The sequence below is a fragment of the Gymnoscopelus braueri genome (assembly GCF_963280865.1).
Source record: "Gymnoscopelus braueri genome assembly, chromosome: 2".
Classification (NCBI taxonomy): domain Eukaryota; kingdom Metazoa; phylum Chordata; class Actinopteri; order Myctophiformes; family Myctophidae; genus Gymnoscopelus; species Gymnoscopelus braueri.
Genome location: NC_137604.1, coordinates 19,722,681 through 19,738,934, shown reverse-complemented (window position 1 = coordinate 19,738,934; position 16,254 = coordinate 19,722,681). Strand labels below are relative to the sequence as shown.

The 16,254-nt window shown below is 44.0% G+C and overlaps 3 protein-coding genes and 1 pseudogene across 4 annotated transcripts; 3 read left to right on the top strand and 1 right to left on the bottom strand.

Annotated features, from left to right (window-relative positions):
- Window positions 1-204: 204 nt before the first annotated feature.
- On the top strand, window positions 205-1,119 carry LOC308094629 (serine/threonine-protein kinase Chk1-like; the record flags this gene model as incomplete). Its single annotated transcript, XM_080441395.1, has 1 exon — window positions 205-1,119. The coding sequence occupies one exon, from the start codon at window positions 205-207 to the stop codon at window positions 1,117-1,119; it is 915 nt and encodes a 304-aa protein (XP_080297521.1).
- A 2,537-nt stretch (window positions 1,120-3,656) lies between these two features.
- On the top strand, window positions 3,657-4,571 carry LOC308094619 (serine/threonine-protein kinase Chk1-like; the record flags this gene model as incomplete). Its single annotated transcript, XM_080441383.1, has 1 exon — window positions 3,657-4,571. One exon carries the CDS (start codon window positions 3,657-3,659, stop codon window positions 4,569-4,571), a length of 915 nt encoding a protein of 304 aa, XP_080297509.1.
- A 2,826-nt stretch (window positions 4,572-7,397) lies between these two features.
- Window positions 7,398-12,225, top strand: LOC308094610 (serine/threonine-protein kinase Chk1-like; the record flags this gene model as incomplete). Its single annotated transcript, XM_080441371.1, has 4 exons — window positions 7,398-8,295; window positions 8,679-8,768; window positions 11,718-11,829; window positions 11,952-12,225. 4 exons carry the CDS (start codon window positions 7,398-7,400, stop codon window positions 12,223-12,225), a joined length of 1,374 nt encoding a protein of 457 aa, XP_080297497.1.
- Window positions 12,226-12,236: 11 nt separating this feature from the next.
- Window positions 12,237-16,254, bottom strand: LOC308094603 (protein-methionine sulfoxide oxidase mical3a-like; annotated as a pseudogene). Its single transcript, XR_013935055.1, has 5 exons — window positions 15,874-16,254; window positions 14,812-15,005; window positions 13,830-13,946; window positions 13,216-13,321; window positions 12,237-12,324 (listed from the first exon to the last, which is right to left on the bottom strand). The product of XR_013935055.1 is annotated as a protein-methionine sulfoxide oxidase mical3a-like (transcript).

Genomic DNA, 16,254 nt, shown 5'->3' with positions numbered 1-16,254 from the left:
TGGATCTGGGCTGTAAAAAACGTGAAACTATAATATGCTAACGTTAGCCAATGCAATGTTATACATTGGTGTGTGGGTTGTGTGAGGGTGCTGGGGGTCTGGCTCTGGGGGTGTGTGGCTAGTGGACACGCCCCCCCCCCCCACCCCCACCTACGTCGGGTACTTAAGCTGCAAAGTGATCAGATCAAAGTTTGCAGTATCACCATGATGGAGGTGACACAGGTTTGGATGGTGGTCCAGTTGTTAGGACATGGAGCTTATGGAGAGGTCAGTATGCTGGTCAATCAACAGACTGAGGAGGCTGTGGCCATGAAGGTGGTGGACACCTCCAAGGATGAATGGTGCAGCGCTGACATCAAGCAGGAGATCTACATCCACAAGGCTCTCAAGCACACCAACATCGTACGCTTCTTTGGCCAGCAGAGCGTGGGCCAGATGGCCTATCTGTTCCTGGAGTACTGCAGTGGAGGAGAGCTGTTCCACCGCATACAGCCTGGCGTGGGCCTGGAAGAGCCACAAGCTCTCGGGTATTTTGTGCAGCTGATGGCGGCCGTGGAGTACCTCCATTGTCTGGGCGTCACGCACAGAGACATCAAGCCTGAGAACATCCTGCTGGATGAGAGCGACAACCTGAAGCTGACCGATTTTGGTTTTGCCGCCGTGTTTCGTTGTCGCAGTGGCAGCGCCGGCAGCATCGAGCGTCTCTTCAGCAGGCGGTGTGGGTCACGTCCGTACATGGCCCCCGAGGTTCTCGGCCAGACGGAGTTCAGAGCCCCGCCTGCAGACCTGTGGGCCTGCGGGGTGGTTCTGACCGCCATGCTGACTGGAGAGCTGCCCTGGGATCAGGCCAGCGACACATCTCAGCAGTATCTAGACTGGCTCGAGAAGAAAATCTACTTGACACCTTGGAACAAAATCCACCCCACACCACTTAGTCTGCTGTCTAAACTACTGCTGGCCAGTCCAGAGGGGCGCATCTCCATCCCGGACATAAAGAGCCACTGTTGGTTCACCCAGACCCAGAGAGCAGGTGGAAACCTGGGGCCTGTTGCACGAAACCGAGATAGCAGATTAAACCAACATTTATCAGCTATCCTGGATGAATTTATCTTGGTTTAGCCATGAATCGGTTTCATGAAAGCTGAGTTATCTCGCTAGATTAATTTAGCCAGTTAATAAAAATAAAAAAAACACAAAAAAACTTCCTCTCCTCTTGCTGTGACCTTGCCGTGGTGGAGAGGCTTGAGTGACTCGGTGACCTTGAGAGCGATGCTGGTGGGTGGGGGTTCAAACCCTGTCAGCTTCAATATGGTTGACCGTGTCGGACCCCCAACCAGCATCTCTGATGATGGTCACAGATAAGAGTCCAGACAAACAACAGCACCAAACCGTTTCTTTTCGTATTGGGCATAGAGTTATAATATATGGTATTGGGTTGGGTAGTGACATGGGCCTTCTCTGTACATGCTATTCACACTTATGTCTGACAACCTCCAGTTTACTTCCGGGAAGTCGGAAGGGGATCGGTAGATTTTGTCCATAGAGATTTTATGCACTTCTCCAGACTCAGTTAAGCCAACATTGTTTAATTTCGAAAGGTAAAGTTAAATACTAATACTGTCTTGTTACTAATTACTATCTTGTTTTCTTGATAAAGTTATCTGTCTTTTATACTTTGCCATTCTGAAATTGCCTTAAATTTGGTTGGGAATGTATGCCAGCAACCAATGCTAATGATGCTGCTGCTGTCTGCCAGCATGTATGTGATATTTAGGACCACAATGTAAACAAGTCCAGGACTTTTTGTGTTCATTCATTTTACCCTAAATGTGTGAATATACCTTGTGCTGTTTACATTTCCGTCTAATAAAGTATTCAATCAATCAATCATCCATTCAGAGTGTGTTAATTTATCCAACTCAGTGTGTAGTCTGGTACATACTATAACCAAATGAACCTGTCACAGATACTCTCACTGACTGACTATACAGTTGAAACGATTTATAGGGATGAGGAGATTATCCACTCAATGCAACTTGATGATTTCTATTATGTTTTGTCTCCTGTTGTATTCAACGTTTACTTGGATTGATCTATCTAGTAAATTAAATAAGTGCAATACGGGGGGCTGTCTTATAGGTAACTTGTAAGGTCTATCATCAATCACCTTATATGCGCTGATGACCTGGTCGTTCTGAGTCCATACAGTGGAGGCTTACAGCAGCTATTGAAAGTGTGCTCAAATAATGACAATGATTATGACATAATTTATAATGCAAAAAAGAGCAGTGTCATGATAGTGAGAAGCCATTAGGACAAGAAATTGGTCTTCCCAACCTTTCACTTATGTGACAGTCGTCTCTCTGTGTGCCAGGAAATCAAGTACCGTGGCCACATTTTCACTGATAATCTCCATGATGAGAGAGATATCTCTAGACAGTGCCGCAAACTTTATGCCCACGCTAATATGCTGCTTTGCAGTTGTGTTCAGGCCCTGTCAAGTGTGCACTTTTTAAAGCATTCTACACTCCCATGTATACAGCTTTCCTGTGGTGCACATAAAAGAAAGGTAGCATGCGGAGGCTTAAAGTGGCCTACAATGATGCCCTGAGGATACTACTTAAGGTCCCTAGATGGCATAGTGCCAGTCACTTGTTTTGTTTGGGCTCTATTAAGGCACTCTATGGATTCACGTCTGTCTCGCCTGGATGAGTCCAGGAACAGTAGTATTGAGGATATAGTCAATCCTGGGAAGAGCTGTCTCCGGTACTCGTCCAGGCTGCGTAAACACTGGAGAGTCAGCCTCTATTTATGATTTAATGTTTAAAAATAAATAATATATATATTGTTTAATTTGTTGTGTAATGTTGATGATGTGTATGTACTCTGTGGACCCCCGTGTGTCTGGAATAAAGTTTAAATTGAATAAAAGGCTGTCTGAACAGGTGAGTCTCCATGGATTAAAGCAAAATAAAATCTCACGACTGAAACATTTTGTTAGGCCAAGTCCTAATCTGCAATGTGTGAAACAGCGTGAAAGGACCCCCCCCCTTGTTTTTATGAAATATCCAAGATCATTAGGGTTTTCTGGAAGATTGATGTATTCTATTGCTAGTTTGACCACTTCAAATACTCTTTAATCATAAAATAAGTAATAACCGAAAATAGGCTATCTACAACAAGCCTATTGTAGATCTGCTATTTTTGGAAATGTTTTGAAAATGTTCAACAAATCTTCTCTTTATATGGAGGTCCCTGGCATAACATACTTTCAAATGGGGGTCCATCAATTATGGGGGTCCTTTACGTGAAAATGTTTGAGCACCACTGAACAATGACGTTAGAAGCTATATCAATATAACATCAACTGACATTTGACAAATGAATAGCTGGATCTGGGCTGGAACAGATAGGCCAGATCTGTTCCTGGATAGATAACAGATAGTTCCTGGACTGGATCTGGGCTGTAAAAACGTGAAACTATAATATGCTAACGTTAGCCAATGCAATGTTATACATTGGTGTGTGGGTTGTGTGAGGGTGCTGGGGGTCTGGCTCTGGGGGTGTGTGGCTAGTGGCCACGCCCCCCCACCCCACCCCACCTACGTCGGGTACTTAAGCTGCAAAGTGATCAGATCAAAGTTTGCAGTATCACCATGATGGAGGTGACACAGGTTTGGATGGTGGTCCAGTTGTTAGGACATGGAGCTTATGGAGAGGTCAGTATGCTGGTCAATCAACAGACTGAGGAGGCTGTGGCCATGAAGGCGGTGGACACCTCCAAGGATGAATGGTGCAGCGCTGACATCAAGCAGGAGATCTACATCCACAAGGCTCTCAAGCACACCAACATCGTGCGCTTCTTTGGCCAGCAAAGCGTGGGCCCGATGGCCTATCTGTTCCTGGAGTACTGCAGTGGAGGAGAGCTGTTCCACCGCATACAGCCTGGCGTGGGCCTGGAAGAGCCACAAGCTCTCGGGTATTTTGTGCAGCTGATGGCGGCCGTGGAGTACCTCCATTGTCTGGGCGTCACGCACAGAGACATCAAGCCTGAGAACATCCTGCTGGATGAGAGCGACAACCTGAAGCTGACCGATTTTGGTTTTGCCGCCGTGTTTCGTTGTCTTAGTGGCAGCGCCGGCAGCATCGAGCGTCTCTTCAGCAGGCGGTGTGGGTCACGTCCGTACATGGCCCCCGAGGTTCTCGGCCAGACGGAGTTCAGAGCCCCGCCTGCAGACCTGTGGGCCTGTGGGGTGGTTCTGACCGCCATGCTGACTGGAGAGCTGCCCTGGGATCAGGCCAGCGACACATCTCAGCAGTATCTAGACTGGCTCGAGAAGAAAATCTACTTGACACCTTGGAACAAAATCCACCCCACACCACTTAGTCTGCTGTCTAAACTACTGCTGGCCAGTCCAGAGGGGCGCATCTCCATCCCGGACATAAAGAGCCACTGTTGGTTCACCCAGACCCAGAGAGCAGGTGGAAACCTGGGGCCTGTTGCACGAAACCGAGATAGCAGATTAAACCAACATTTATCAGCTATCCTGGATGAATTTATCTTCGTTTAGCCATGAATCGGTTTCATGAAAGCTGAGTTATCTCGCTAGATTAATTTAGCCAGTTAATAAAAATAAAAAAACACAAAAAAACTTCCTCTCCTCTTGCTGTGACCTTGCCGTGGTGGAGAGGCTTGAGTGACTCGGTGACCTTGAGAGCGATGCTGGTGGGTGGGGGTTCAAACCCTGTCAGCTTCAATATGGTTGACCGTGTCGGACCCCCAACCAGCATCTCTGATGATGGTCACAGATAAGAGTCCAGACAAACAACAGCACCAAACCGTTTCTTTTCGTATTGGGCATAGAGTTATAATATATGGTATTGGGTTGGGTAGTGACATGGGCCTTCTCTGTACATGCTATTCACACTGATGTCTGACAACTTCCAGTTTACTTCCGGGAAGTCGGAAGGGGATTGGTAGATTTTGTCCATAGAGATTTTATGCACTTCTCCAGACTCAGTTAAGCCAACATTGTTTAATTTCGAAAGGTAAAGTTAAATACTAATACTGTCTTGTTACTAATTACTATCTTGTTTTCTTGATAACGTTATCTGTCTTTTATACTTTGCCATTCTGAAATTGCCTTAAATTTGGTTGGGAATGTATGCCAGCAACCAATGCTAATGATGCTGCTGCTGTCTGCCAGCATGTATGTGATATGTAGGACCACAATGTAAACAAGTCCAGGACTTTTTGTGTTCATTCATTTTACCCTAAATGTGTGAATATACCTTGTGCTGTTTACATTTCCGTCTAATAAAGTATTCAATCAATCAATCAATCAATCATCCATTCAGAGTGTGTTAATTTATCCAACTCAGTGTGTAGTCTGTGTACATACTATAACCAAATGAACCTGTCACAGATACTCTCACTGACTGACTATACAGTTGAAACGATGTATAGGGATGAGGAGATTATCCACTCAATGCAACTTGATGATTTCTATTATGTTTTGTCTCCTGTTGTATTCAACGTTTACATGGATTGATCTACAGTATCTAGTAAATTAAATAAGTGCAATACGGGCTGTCTTATAGGTAACTTGTAAGGTCTATCATCAATCACCTTATATACGCTGATGACCTGGTCGTTCTGAGTCCATACAGTGGAGGCTTACAGCAGCTATTGAAAGTGTGCTCAAATTATGACAATGATTATGACATAATTTATAATGCAAAAAAGAGCAGTGTTATGATAGTGAGAAGCCATTAGGACAAGAAATTGGTCTTCCCAACCTTTCACTTATGTGACAGTCGTCTCTCTGTGTGCCAGGAAATCAAGTACCGTGGCCACATTTTCACTGATAATCTCCATGATGAGAGAGATATATCTAGACAGTGCCGCAAACTTTATGCCCACGCTAATATGCTGCTTTGCAGTTGTGTTCAGGCCCTGTCAAGTGTGCACTTTTTAAAGCATTCTACACTCCCATGTATACAGCTTTCCTGTGGTGCACATAAAAGAAAGGTAGCATGCGGAGGCTTAAAGTGGCCTACAATGATGCCCTGAGGATACTACTTAAAGGTCCCTAGATGGCATAGTGCCAGTCACTTGTTTTGTTTGGGCTCTATTAAGGCACTCTATGGATTCACGTCGGACCCCCTGTGTGTCTGGAATAAAGTTTGAATTGACTAAAAGGCTGTCTGAACAGGTGAGTCTCCATGGATTAAAGCTAAATAAAATCTCACGACTGAAACATTTTGTTAGGCAAGTCCTAATCTGCAATGTGTGAAACAGCATGAAAGGACCCCCCCTCCCCCCCCCCCTTAAAACAAGCAGAATATGTACAATAGTTATAATGTTTTGGTAGCCAAACAGTCAGCCAGTTGAAGAAATTGCAGATTAAGCCTTTAACCTTTGTTTTGATGAAATATCCAAGATCATTAGGGTTTTCATAACAATCTATCTACAACAAGCCTATTGTAGATCTGCTATTTTTTAAAATGTTTGAAAGATTCTCAACAAATCTTTTTATGGAGGCCCCTGGCATAACATACTTTCAAATGGGGGTCCATCAATTATGGGGGTCCTTTACGTGAAAATGTTTGAGCACCACTGAACAGTGAACAATGACGTTAGAGCTATAAGCTATATCAATATAACATCAGCTGACATTTGCCAAATGAATAGCAAACATTTATCATGTTTGCTAACTGGATCTGGGCTGTAAAAACGTGAAACTATAATATGCTAACGTTAGCCACTTAGCTTAGTAGCTTAAGCTAAGCCACGTTAGCCTTAATTAGTCTCTATATTTACCTCACATACACTGAAGCCAGTGATTATTATTATTAGATTTAGCTAGACTTTCTTATTCCTCGTGAATTAGATCATTATCCTCATGGATTAATCTGTGTTATATTAACGTTGTAATGTTGGTCAATGCTACGTTAAATTAGCTGTTTTCGCTCATTCAAGCTGCTACATGACATTATAAGGACTTGCATGTTTTTACTGCACAAATAAACGTTCAATAACGTTACCTTGGAGCTCACAGGTGGTCCATCAGATGTGTCATGCCAGTGTTAATAACACAGCTGTTGATCCACTGCCTACATTTACCCAGTTCACTTAAATCTCTGTGTCCAAATGGACCATTTAATGTGATCATTATATAATCCATATTATTCTTCATAATTGCCGTGTTTATTAACGCATGCTTGTTTACGTTGATCATTTCCCCGTGACGTGTTTGTCTGATAAAAATGGCGGCTATATACACTAGCAACGGTTGCTATGCGCGACAATCGGTCGCTATTGGGGGGCGGGGCTTAGCTCCGCAGTTGTGCGAGCGCTGGGTATTTAAACTGTAAAGTGATCAGACAATTTCATTATGGAATTCATCAACATGATGGAGGAAGTGACACAGAGTTGGACGGTGGTCCAGGTGTTAGGACATGGAGCTTATGGAGAGGTCAGTATGCTGGTCAATAAACAGACTGAGGAGGCTGTGGCTATGAAGGTGGTGGACACCTCCAAGGATGAATGGTGCAGCGCTGACATCAAGCAGGAGATCTACATCCACAAGGCTCTCAAGCACGCCAACATCTTACGCTTTTTCGGCCAGCGGAGCGTGGGCCAGATGGCCTATCTGTTCCTGGAGTACTGCAGTGGAGGAGAGCTGTTCCACCGCATACAGCCTGGCGTGGGCCTGGAAGAGCAACAAGCCCACAGGTATTTTGTGCAGCTGATGGCGGCCGTGGAGTACCTCCATCGTCTGGGCGTCACGCACAGAGACATCAAGCCTGAGAACATCCTGCTGGATGAGAGTGACAACCTGAAGCTGGCTGATTTTGGTTTTGCCGCCGTGTTTCGTCGTCGCAGTGGCAGCGTCGAGCGTCTCTTCAGCAGGCGGTGTGGGTCACTTTCGTACGTGGCCCCCGAGATTCTCGGCCAGACGGAGTTCAGAGCCCCGCCTGCAGACCTGTGGGCCTGTGGGGTGGTTCTGACCGCCATGCTGACTGGAGACCTGCCCTGGGATCAGGCCAGCGACACATGTCAGAACTATCTAGACTGGCTCGAGAAGAAAATCGATGTGACACCTTGGAACAAAATCCACCCCACACCACTTAGTCTGCTGTCTAAACTACTGCAGGCCAGTCCAGAGGGGCGCATCTCCATCCCGGACATAAAGAGCCACCGTTGGTTCACCCAGACCCAGAGAGCAGGTGGAAACGCGCACTCCCTGGGATCTGCCTGCAAACACAACAACATACCCAGAAGAACCAGCTGTGAATTCTAATATTATGGCTGTGGGAACATGGTCGAAAAAAGGCACTTGCCCATGGGCTCCAGTATTGCACCCAATGAGTGCCAGAGTGACATTTTGAGCTCAGACTTGAGCTGGCTGAATAAAAAAAAAAACACAAAAAAAAAAATCCTCTCCTCTTGCTGTGACCTTGCCGTGGTGGAGAGGCTTGAGTGACTCGGTGACCTTGAGAGCGATGCTGGTGGGTGGGGGTTCAAACCCTGACAGTTTCAACCCCCCCATCGCTGATCATGGTCACCGATAAGAGTCCAGACAAACAACAGCACCAAACCGTCTCTTTCCGGGTTGGTTAGTGACATGGGGCCTTCTCAGTTGCAAACCCCTCCCTATAGAACTCCCTCCCAGCTCACATCAGAGCTGCCCCCACCCTCACCTCGTTAAAAAGCACCCTCAAAACAACCTCTTCAGACTTGCAGTCCCCACCATCATACGGGGGTAAGAGTCCCTATCCATTCGGACACTATCCCTTATGGGGGCCCCACGTTGAGAACCAGTGGTGTAGTTCTCTGTCTTACAACATGCATACAAAACAAAGCATTGTTTATACATGGTGATGGATGAGACAACGGTGACACAATTGGTTATATGTTTTAATATACAGCAAGCGTTACCCAAACATTTTAGTGCTGCGACCCCCCAAAATAATCATATTTGAACTGGGGACCACCCCCCCCCACCCTGACAAGTACTTGGAATTGTAGGCATAATAATAATAATAATGAATTGCATTTTTATAGCGCTTTTCTACCCAAGTACTCAAAGCGCTACACAATAGTTCATTCATTCATACATTGGGAGGTGAAGCGGCGAACAGTCAACGCCAGCGTCCTCACTTCCCACATTCACACACCATTTCTAGTTTGATTCGGTTCCACAGATAAATATTGTGAAAATAGCCGAACCACAACCACAAGAGCTTGTAGATCAGCTATTTTCACAATATTTGCCTCTTTCTTGCGTAATATTTGACAATTTGACATTTTTTCCACATTAAATTGTCACTTTAGAAATGTGCAGGTGCCCTATCAAACATACAAACATTTAACAGTAACATACACTTACACTGTATGTTCTTTTGTTTACTGTTGAGTGAAAAAACAATCTTGCACATTAAGCTAATCATCTGGGACCCCCCAAAATTATTTGGGGACCCCCAATTTGGGAACCGCTGATATACAGTATGAGCAATTATGAACAAAAATATACTCATTTGATGTCTTGTTACTGGACCTTTTACTGGACTGTACTCAACCTGTAACATTCTAATGGAAGTCACAATATGGTGTTTTACCTACTCTACCACTGCACACAAATGAGACATTTTCACACTTGATAAGGTTACACTAAAATATAGGAACATTGTTTAGAAATGTATTTCTCCTTACTAACAGTAAATGGATCATCATGTTATCTTTTTAGCCCTATAATGTCTGACTGTACCACATGCTGTTTACATTTCTTACTAATGAAGTATTATTATTTTTCATATATGGTATGTATGCTAGGAAAAATAATTACATCTTAGAAAACGGTGTCTGTATTATGTTACTATCACGCCAAATGGTACATACACTGTACACATACATGTGAAAAACTTTCGGAAGCTCCACTACACATCAAGTATATAAATAAACTGTGGGAGAGAATGCACATTATTGCAGGTGAACATTGTTACCTATAATACAGGTAGACCTCATAATGGTAAGTTCCAAGTAAAATAAAGTCTGGAGTAATGGAAGACAAGAAAACTCAATGCAAATTAACATATTTATTGATGTGAAAAGAAACAAACTCAGTGAAGTTATTGCTAATATCTACAAACAATCCTCATCGTGGATATTTCATTTGTGGAAGTGTGTGTTTGTGCAACCCTGCAAGTCTATTCAATCAATTTCAATGTGTTGTGTTGTGTCCTGCCTGAAGAGCATCTTTCTTTTCACATGGGAATGTGGTGCAGGTACAGTTTTGGACCAGTAGGTGGGAGTACGCTCAAACAGGCTGTCTCACAGAACGCAACCATAGACTGATTCTGATTTGATTTTTATATGTTCTTTTATTTGCTTTTTACAACAATTAATTTACAAAATTCAGCACAAAACATATATAAACGAGTTAAAAAGTTCATTATCTTCATTTCATGTCAAAACGCATGCATGATCTCTTCTCACAACTATTAGCATTTGCATAACAAGCATGACAAACATAATGGGAAAAATGATAATCCACAACACTCCTATTATACATTCTATATTTAGTTAAGAGTGCAAGTACTGATATTCAATTACAGGTCTTTTATATGCTTTGTTTCCATGCATCCTAGCTAGGAGGACGGTCTGAAACCCCTGTAAAGAAATACAGGACTGAGTCAGTTGTGTGGTCACAGGTCGGAAATGTTGCCACAGGTAGAGGGGATGCTCCTTTCGTAGGGTTTCTGATGGTGATCAATTCAAACACACGTAGTATGGGGGGGATTTAACAGTTTTTTGTACAATACTCCCAGTGGCGTCAGTTTTTGTTTTAAAAAACAATGACATGTCTTTTTCAACCACAGCATGATGCCTTTTGGATCCATCAAGACCTTCTGCAGAACTTCATTATCAGCTCGAGTCTTTGAGTCCACCATCTTCTTTAGGCTGAGCATTTCAGTCCAAACAGAGCTACCTGGGGAGCTTGATCTGCAGTTTATCACCCAATGTTATCCGTGCGTCGGCACGGCGGCACGCCCAGGCCTTCATTTAAAAGCATAAAAAGAAACATTTCAATACAATTTTAAAAAGTGAAGCGAATATCAAATAAAAGAAAATTAAGACAATAAATATACTTACAGTGCTGGTAGCTGTTGAAGTCCTCTGACAGATCAGCTGCAGAGTATCCAAGGCGTTCACAGACAGCCTTCAATGTTTCATCCCACAGAGGACTGCAGCATGGGCTATGGGAGACAAACAACAAGGCACAGAACATTTACACAAAAAATGTAGGGCATTTAACCACTTAAACCCCCTAGAATTGGCACTATTCTTGTATCACTTTTTTCCATCTACACCAAATCTTTTCTCAAAAATATAAGAATAATACGTTGAAATAGAACATAAAAATACAAGAATATACTTGTAGGGGGACACCTTCGGTTACTTTGAATACAAATACTAGTTGAGGCGGACAATATTGACTGGAAATAGGCTACAGTTAGTATCTGAATGTTAGTTACTTTCAACCACTGACATAATAAACTGTCATATATCTCTGTCTCTCTCTCCCCCTTTCACAGGTGTGTCAGCTCTCTCCCTCCCTCTCTTAATATTTTAAGAGGAATTTAACATTGGAATTTAATGAACATTCCAGTTAAGAAGAACGATAATCAAACTAACGTGTTTTCCATTGCAGAGCGTTCCAGAAGGCAGAGCAAGTTGATCAACGTTCATGTGGACAACTTGAGGAACCGTCCCCCGTCCAATGACGACATCATGGAGGCCATCACAGAGTGCATCCGTGCACTGTACACTGGCATCGATCAGGCAAGTGACCTTTCCTCACTCACAGTAGTTGACGGGCAGCTGCTCAGACCTCCAGAGGATTTCACAGTGGTGCCTCCTCTTCAGACACACTGTTGCTGCGCAGCTGCGGTGGGGACCACCCCAATTGGCTGAGGCCACGGCCGCCTCCTGTGAAGCCACCTGCGGTGATGTCCACCGCAGACACCGTTCTATTCCAGGTCTTCTCCGGGTCCCTGGTGACTCCGCCCCACCCTGACACCCTTACTTCACCCTTCAGGTGGAACGCCCGCAACCAGTATGACCTCATGGAGGTGATCGGGCAGCAGCTGCCCAGAGTCACCTCCCGTGTGGAGTGGAGACAACTTCTGGATGGGTGCTCCAGCGCTAGTGGAGGGTGACTGTCTACACTCTACAGGACAGATGGACAGATGATGCTGACGGTGTTCTGTAGCTTCCCCGGAGAGAAGGTACGGAGGAGTTTCATCTTTAGCGACAACCTGCGACAAGACGGAGACTGATGTCGATGAGACCATCGGCAGAAGCCCTCCTCGAAGCAAGAAACCTTTTAAAAAAAAGAGTAAACCAGATTCCGTCTAGAACTGTCTAGTGCTGTCACACAGTCGTTGCTGTCGTATTTTAAACAGTGAACTAGGCCTCAGGCATGCAAACAGCCCCGAGGTGAAAAGGGTGACAACATGTTTTTTTTTCGGGTCAGGTGTCACACTATTGCCCTATTTGGATTCAAAACGGCTATTGTAGCTGAAAAGCTACAAGTTTGCATGTCTGAATAATGCAAAAACAGAATTATTTGTTTGCATTTGCTTTTTTTCCTCCCCCATATATTTTCATAATAAAAAAGTGCGTATCGTATCGAAATCGTATCGGCACACCCCTAACACACAGATGTGCCCGTTTTTACAGTAGACATTACAGTAGACATGCTCCACATATAGTACACATTACATTCCAACGTACGAGACCAAGCAAAGAATGGAATGAAGCCATGAATCCCATGATGAGATCGTAAGCTCTGTAAGTCAGCATACACTGCAACAATCATGAAAATTCACATAAAAAAAAAAAAAAAAGCTGATCTACAAGCATCACAACCCCTGATGCTACAAATATATATCGCTGCTGCCGGGCGGAAACCTTCCATCTCCAGATTCTAACTTTTTGTGTTTTTCCGTAAATTAAATAACGCCATTCTTGATCATACAGTGTCACACGAAAGCATCAAAAGTAGCAGATCCACAAGCTCTCTCCTGATTGAGCTTGTAGATCTGCTACTTTTCGAATCCTGAAAAATAACAGGTTTTGGACATACTGTATGAATGATGTTTCCGATCCGACAGAGACCGATATATTCAAGACTTGTCAAAGTGTACTTGCCTGCTAATGTGTTCCTCCTGCCATCCGCCCTGATGATGACATCAAACTCCAGCTCGTTGACAGGGTGTGTCCTGGGGAGGACCTCAGCCCTCCAGGCGATCCCTGAGAAAACACGCCGCATGGAATCATCAGCCCAGAAGTGCTTCCACACACAGCCAACAACCACTCTGTCTCTGTCCGCAGCTGCACTGCTGCAACCACATGCTCTCCTCCTTCAGGGCTGCAACTATGGAGCATTTTCTTAGCGATTATTTCTATCCATTACTTTTTCGATTAATCAAGAAGCATACAAAAATAAAAATAAAATCATTTGAATGTATCAACGAATGAATTAACCGCATATACGCTTTAATTTATACTTTGTGTGTCATGCAATAATAGTGAAAATAGCAGATCGAACGTGCTGTTGTGAGCTTGTGTTGTACATCGGCTATTTTCACTATTTTGGAAAAGAATTTGAAGCCTTTCAACCATCATTACATGCCCTATAGCGATCGATTACTAATAGATTATCTTATTAAATTATTGATTATTTTCTATAATCGATTAGTTAAGTGCAGTTAGTGTAGTTAACTGCAGCAGACAGTGCTGGTCGTCAGGGGTCACTTACGCTCCGTTTCCTGGTCTTCGGGTGGCTCGATCAGACCCTTGAACTCCACGTTGACGTGGATCTCGATGCCGAGGAGGAGAGCCACCTTGAGCAGCATGAGCTGGAGCTGTCGAATACCTGCAGGAAGAGACCAAGAGGAAGCACGGTCAAACCCTGACACTATGAAATAAATGCATGAGGGACAGTCAAACACTGATGCTATGACTGCATAAGGTACAATCAAACACTGATGCTATGACTGCATTAGGTACAGTCTATCCCTGATGCTATAAACTGCATACGGTACAGTCAATCCCTGATGCTATAAACTGCATACGGTACAGTCAATCCCTGATGCTATAAACTGCATAAGGTACAGTCAATCCCTGATGCTATAAACTGCATAAGGTACGGTCAATCCCTGATGCTATAAACTGCATAAAGTACAGTCAATCCCTGATGCTATAAACTGCATAAGGTACAGTCAATCCCTGATGCTATACGCTCCATAAGGTACAGTCAATCCCTGATGCTATAAACTGCATAACGTACAGTTACACACTCATGCTAAGAGACTGCATAATGTACTGTAGAGTAGACATAGGGCCCCATCTTGCACGCCGCCTTATGCCTAAACCGTTCAGGCGTTTTTCACTATTTTGAAAAACATTTTTTTAAAAGAATTCAAACAGCCGATCTACAAGCTCACAATGTGGCGATGTAGATCGTCTATTTTCACTATTTTAAATGTTTTTGAAAAAAAGTAAAAAATGCCAAAAACGTTTAGGCATAAGGGGTAAGGCGCCGTGCAAGATAGGGCCCATAATGTCACTACGATACATCAGACTTCAACACAATGAGGGTATAGTAACAACTTTCAATAATATTGAATGTTGTGATATATCAGAGACATTGCGACAGGATTTTGGACATTACACAAGTCTATTACAAAATCATCCTCCAAAAGATGAGAGCATTTCAGATTTCATCTTTATCTACTCACTGATATGATCGATTGAACCCGCGCAGAACTTCACGTAGAACTTCTTGGCCCCGAGGCCCCTGAGGTCTTGGATGGTGAAGGGCCAGAGATGGAGGACATTGTTCCTGGAGAAGAGGGAGCACCACCTTGGCTCCAAGGAAGCCCAGCTCAATGGCTGTACGGAGGCCACATGGCCCCGCACCGATGATCAGACACTGGAGAGGAAGAGAAAACAAAAGTTTGGCTGCCGTCATCTGACACAGTAACAAATAGGGGTTTTATGAAAGAGAATTGTCCATCGTTTTATTTGTTTGCGTTTGTCTGAGGAAGAGCTAGATGCTTGAAATGCCAACTTGGTGCCAACACAATTATCCATCGAAGCATGATCCAGTGTTCTAATTTAAAGGGATAGTTCACCCAATTTTATTTTCTATCTATTAGTCACCCCATGGAGACTTGAATTCATGAATATGTTTTTGTTTTTGTCACATTCCTAAGCCAATAATTTCATGACCAGCGGACCGGTAGGAGACACAAAGAGTCTCCTTTGTGAACCGGAACCGCTGCCGGTCATCAAATTGTTGGCTTAGGAATGCGACAAAAGCAAAACAAATATCCATGAATTCATGACTCCATGGGGTACTAATCAATTGAAAAAGTCATTTTGGGGGTGAACTATCCATTTTATGTTTCCTTCTTTCCAGAACCTAGGAATTTATCAAATGATATTTGTGCCTTGGTAAACTATATATTTTTTTATGCTTTGGTGTAAAGTTCAGAGAATCCAGAAATGAGGTTATACTTGCCAACTTTTCAATAACTGAGCTCAAGAAAATGTTATGTCAAGCATATTTCATATTTTTGTGTGTAGTTCAAACCTCTCTCCTTGTCTCTTGTACTTAACCACTTGTTTTATACTTTGCTATACGGGTCGAGCTAAAATAACTGATATACTGTACAAGCACACAGCTTGTAGGTCTATTTTCCCTTTATTTGAAAATTCTTGAAATGCTTTTTTAATGATGTTTTTTCACCTATAATGACATGCCGAAAACAGGTTCAAAGTGGTCGAGTAAGTCTCACCTTTGAGTTGGCACATGCTCGTCCCTTCTTGTACTCCTTCTGGGCGGCCCTCTTGTCCAGCTTGGCCCACAGGGCCTTGGCCTTCCAGTAGTTGAGCTTGGACTTGAGCTTGTGGTAGAAGACCCTGTACTCGTGGGGCTTGAGCTCCAGGTGGTCGCAGAGCTCCTGGAAGGACTTCAGCGTGCCCTTGAAGGTGCTGGCGTGGACGAAGTTGTCGAACAGGACGTGCGAGCGCTTCGGGCCGTCTCCGACCCCCGCCGCACCGGTGGCGCCCCCGTCCCCCATGGTCCAGCGGAGCCCGACACCGGCAGGCTCCTCCTGAGGGCCCCGTCACGTCGTCACCACCACCAGGCAGGGGACTGTGGGTGCAGCACCACCCAG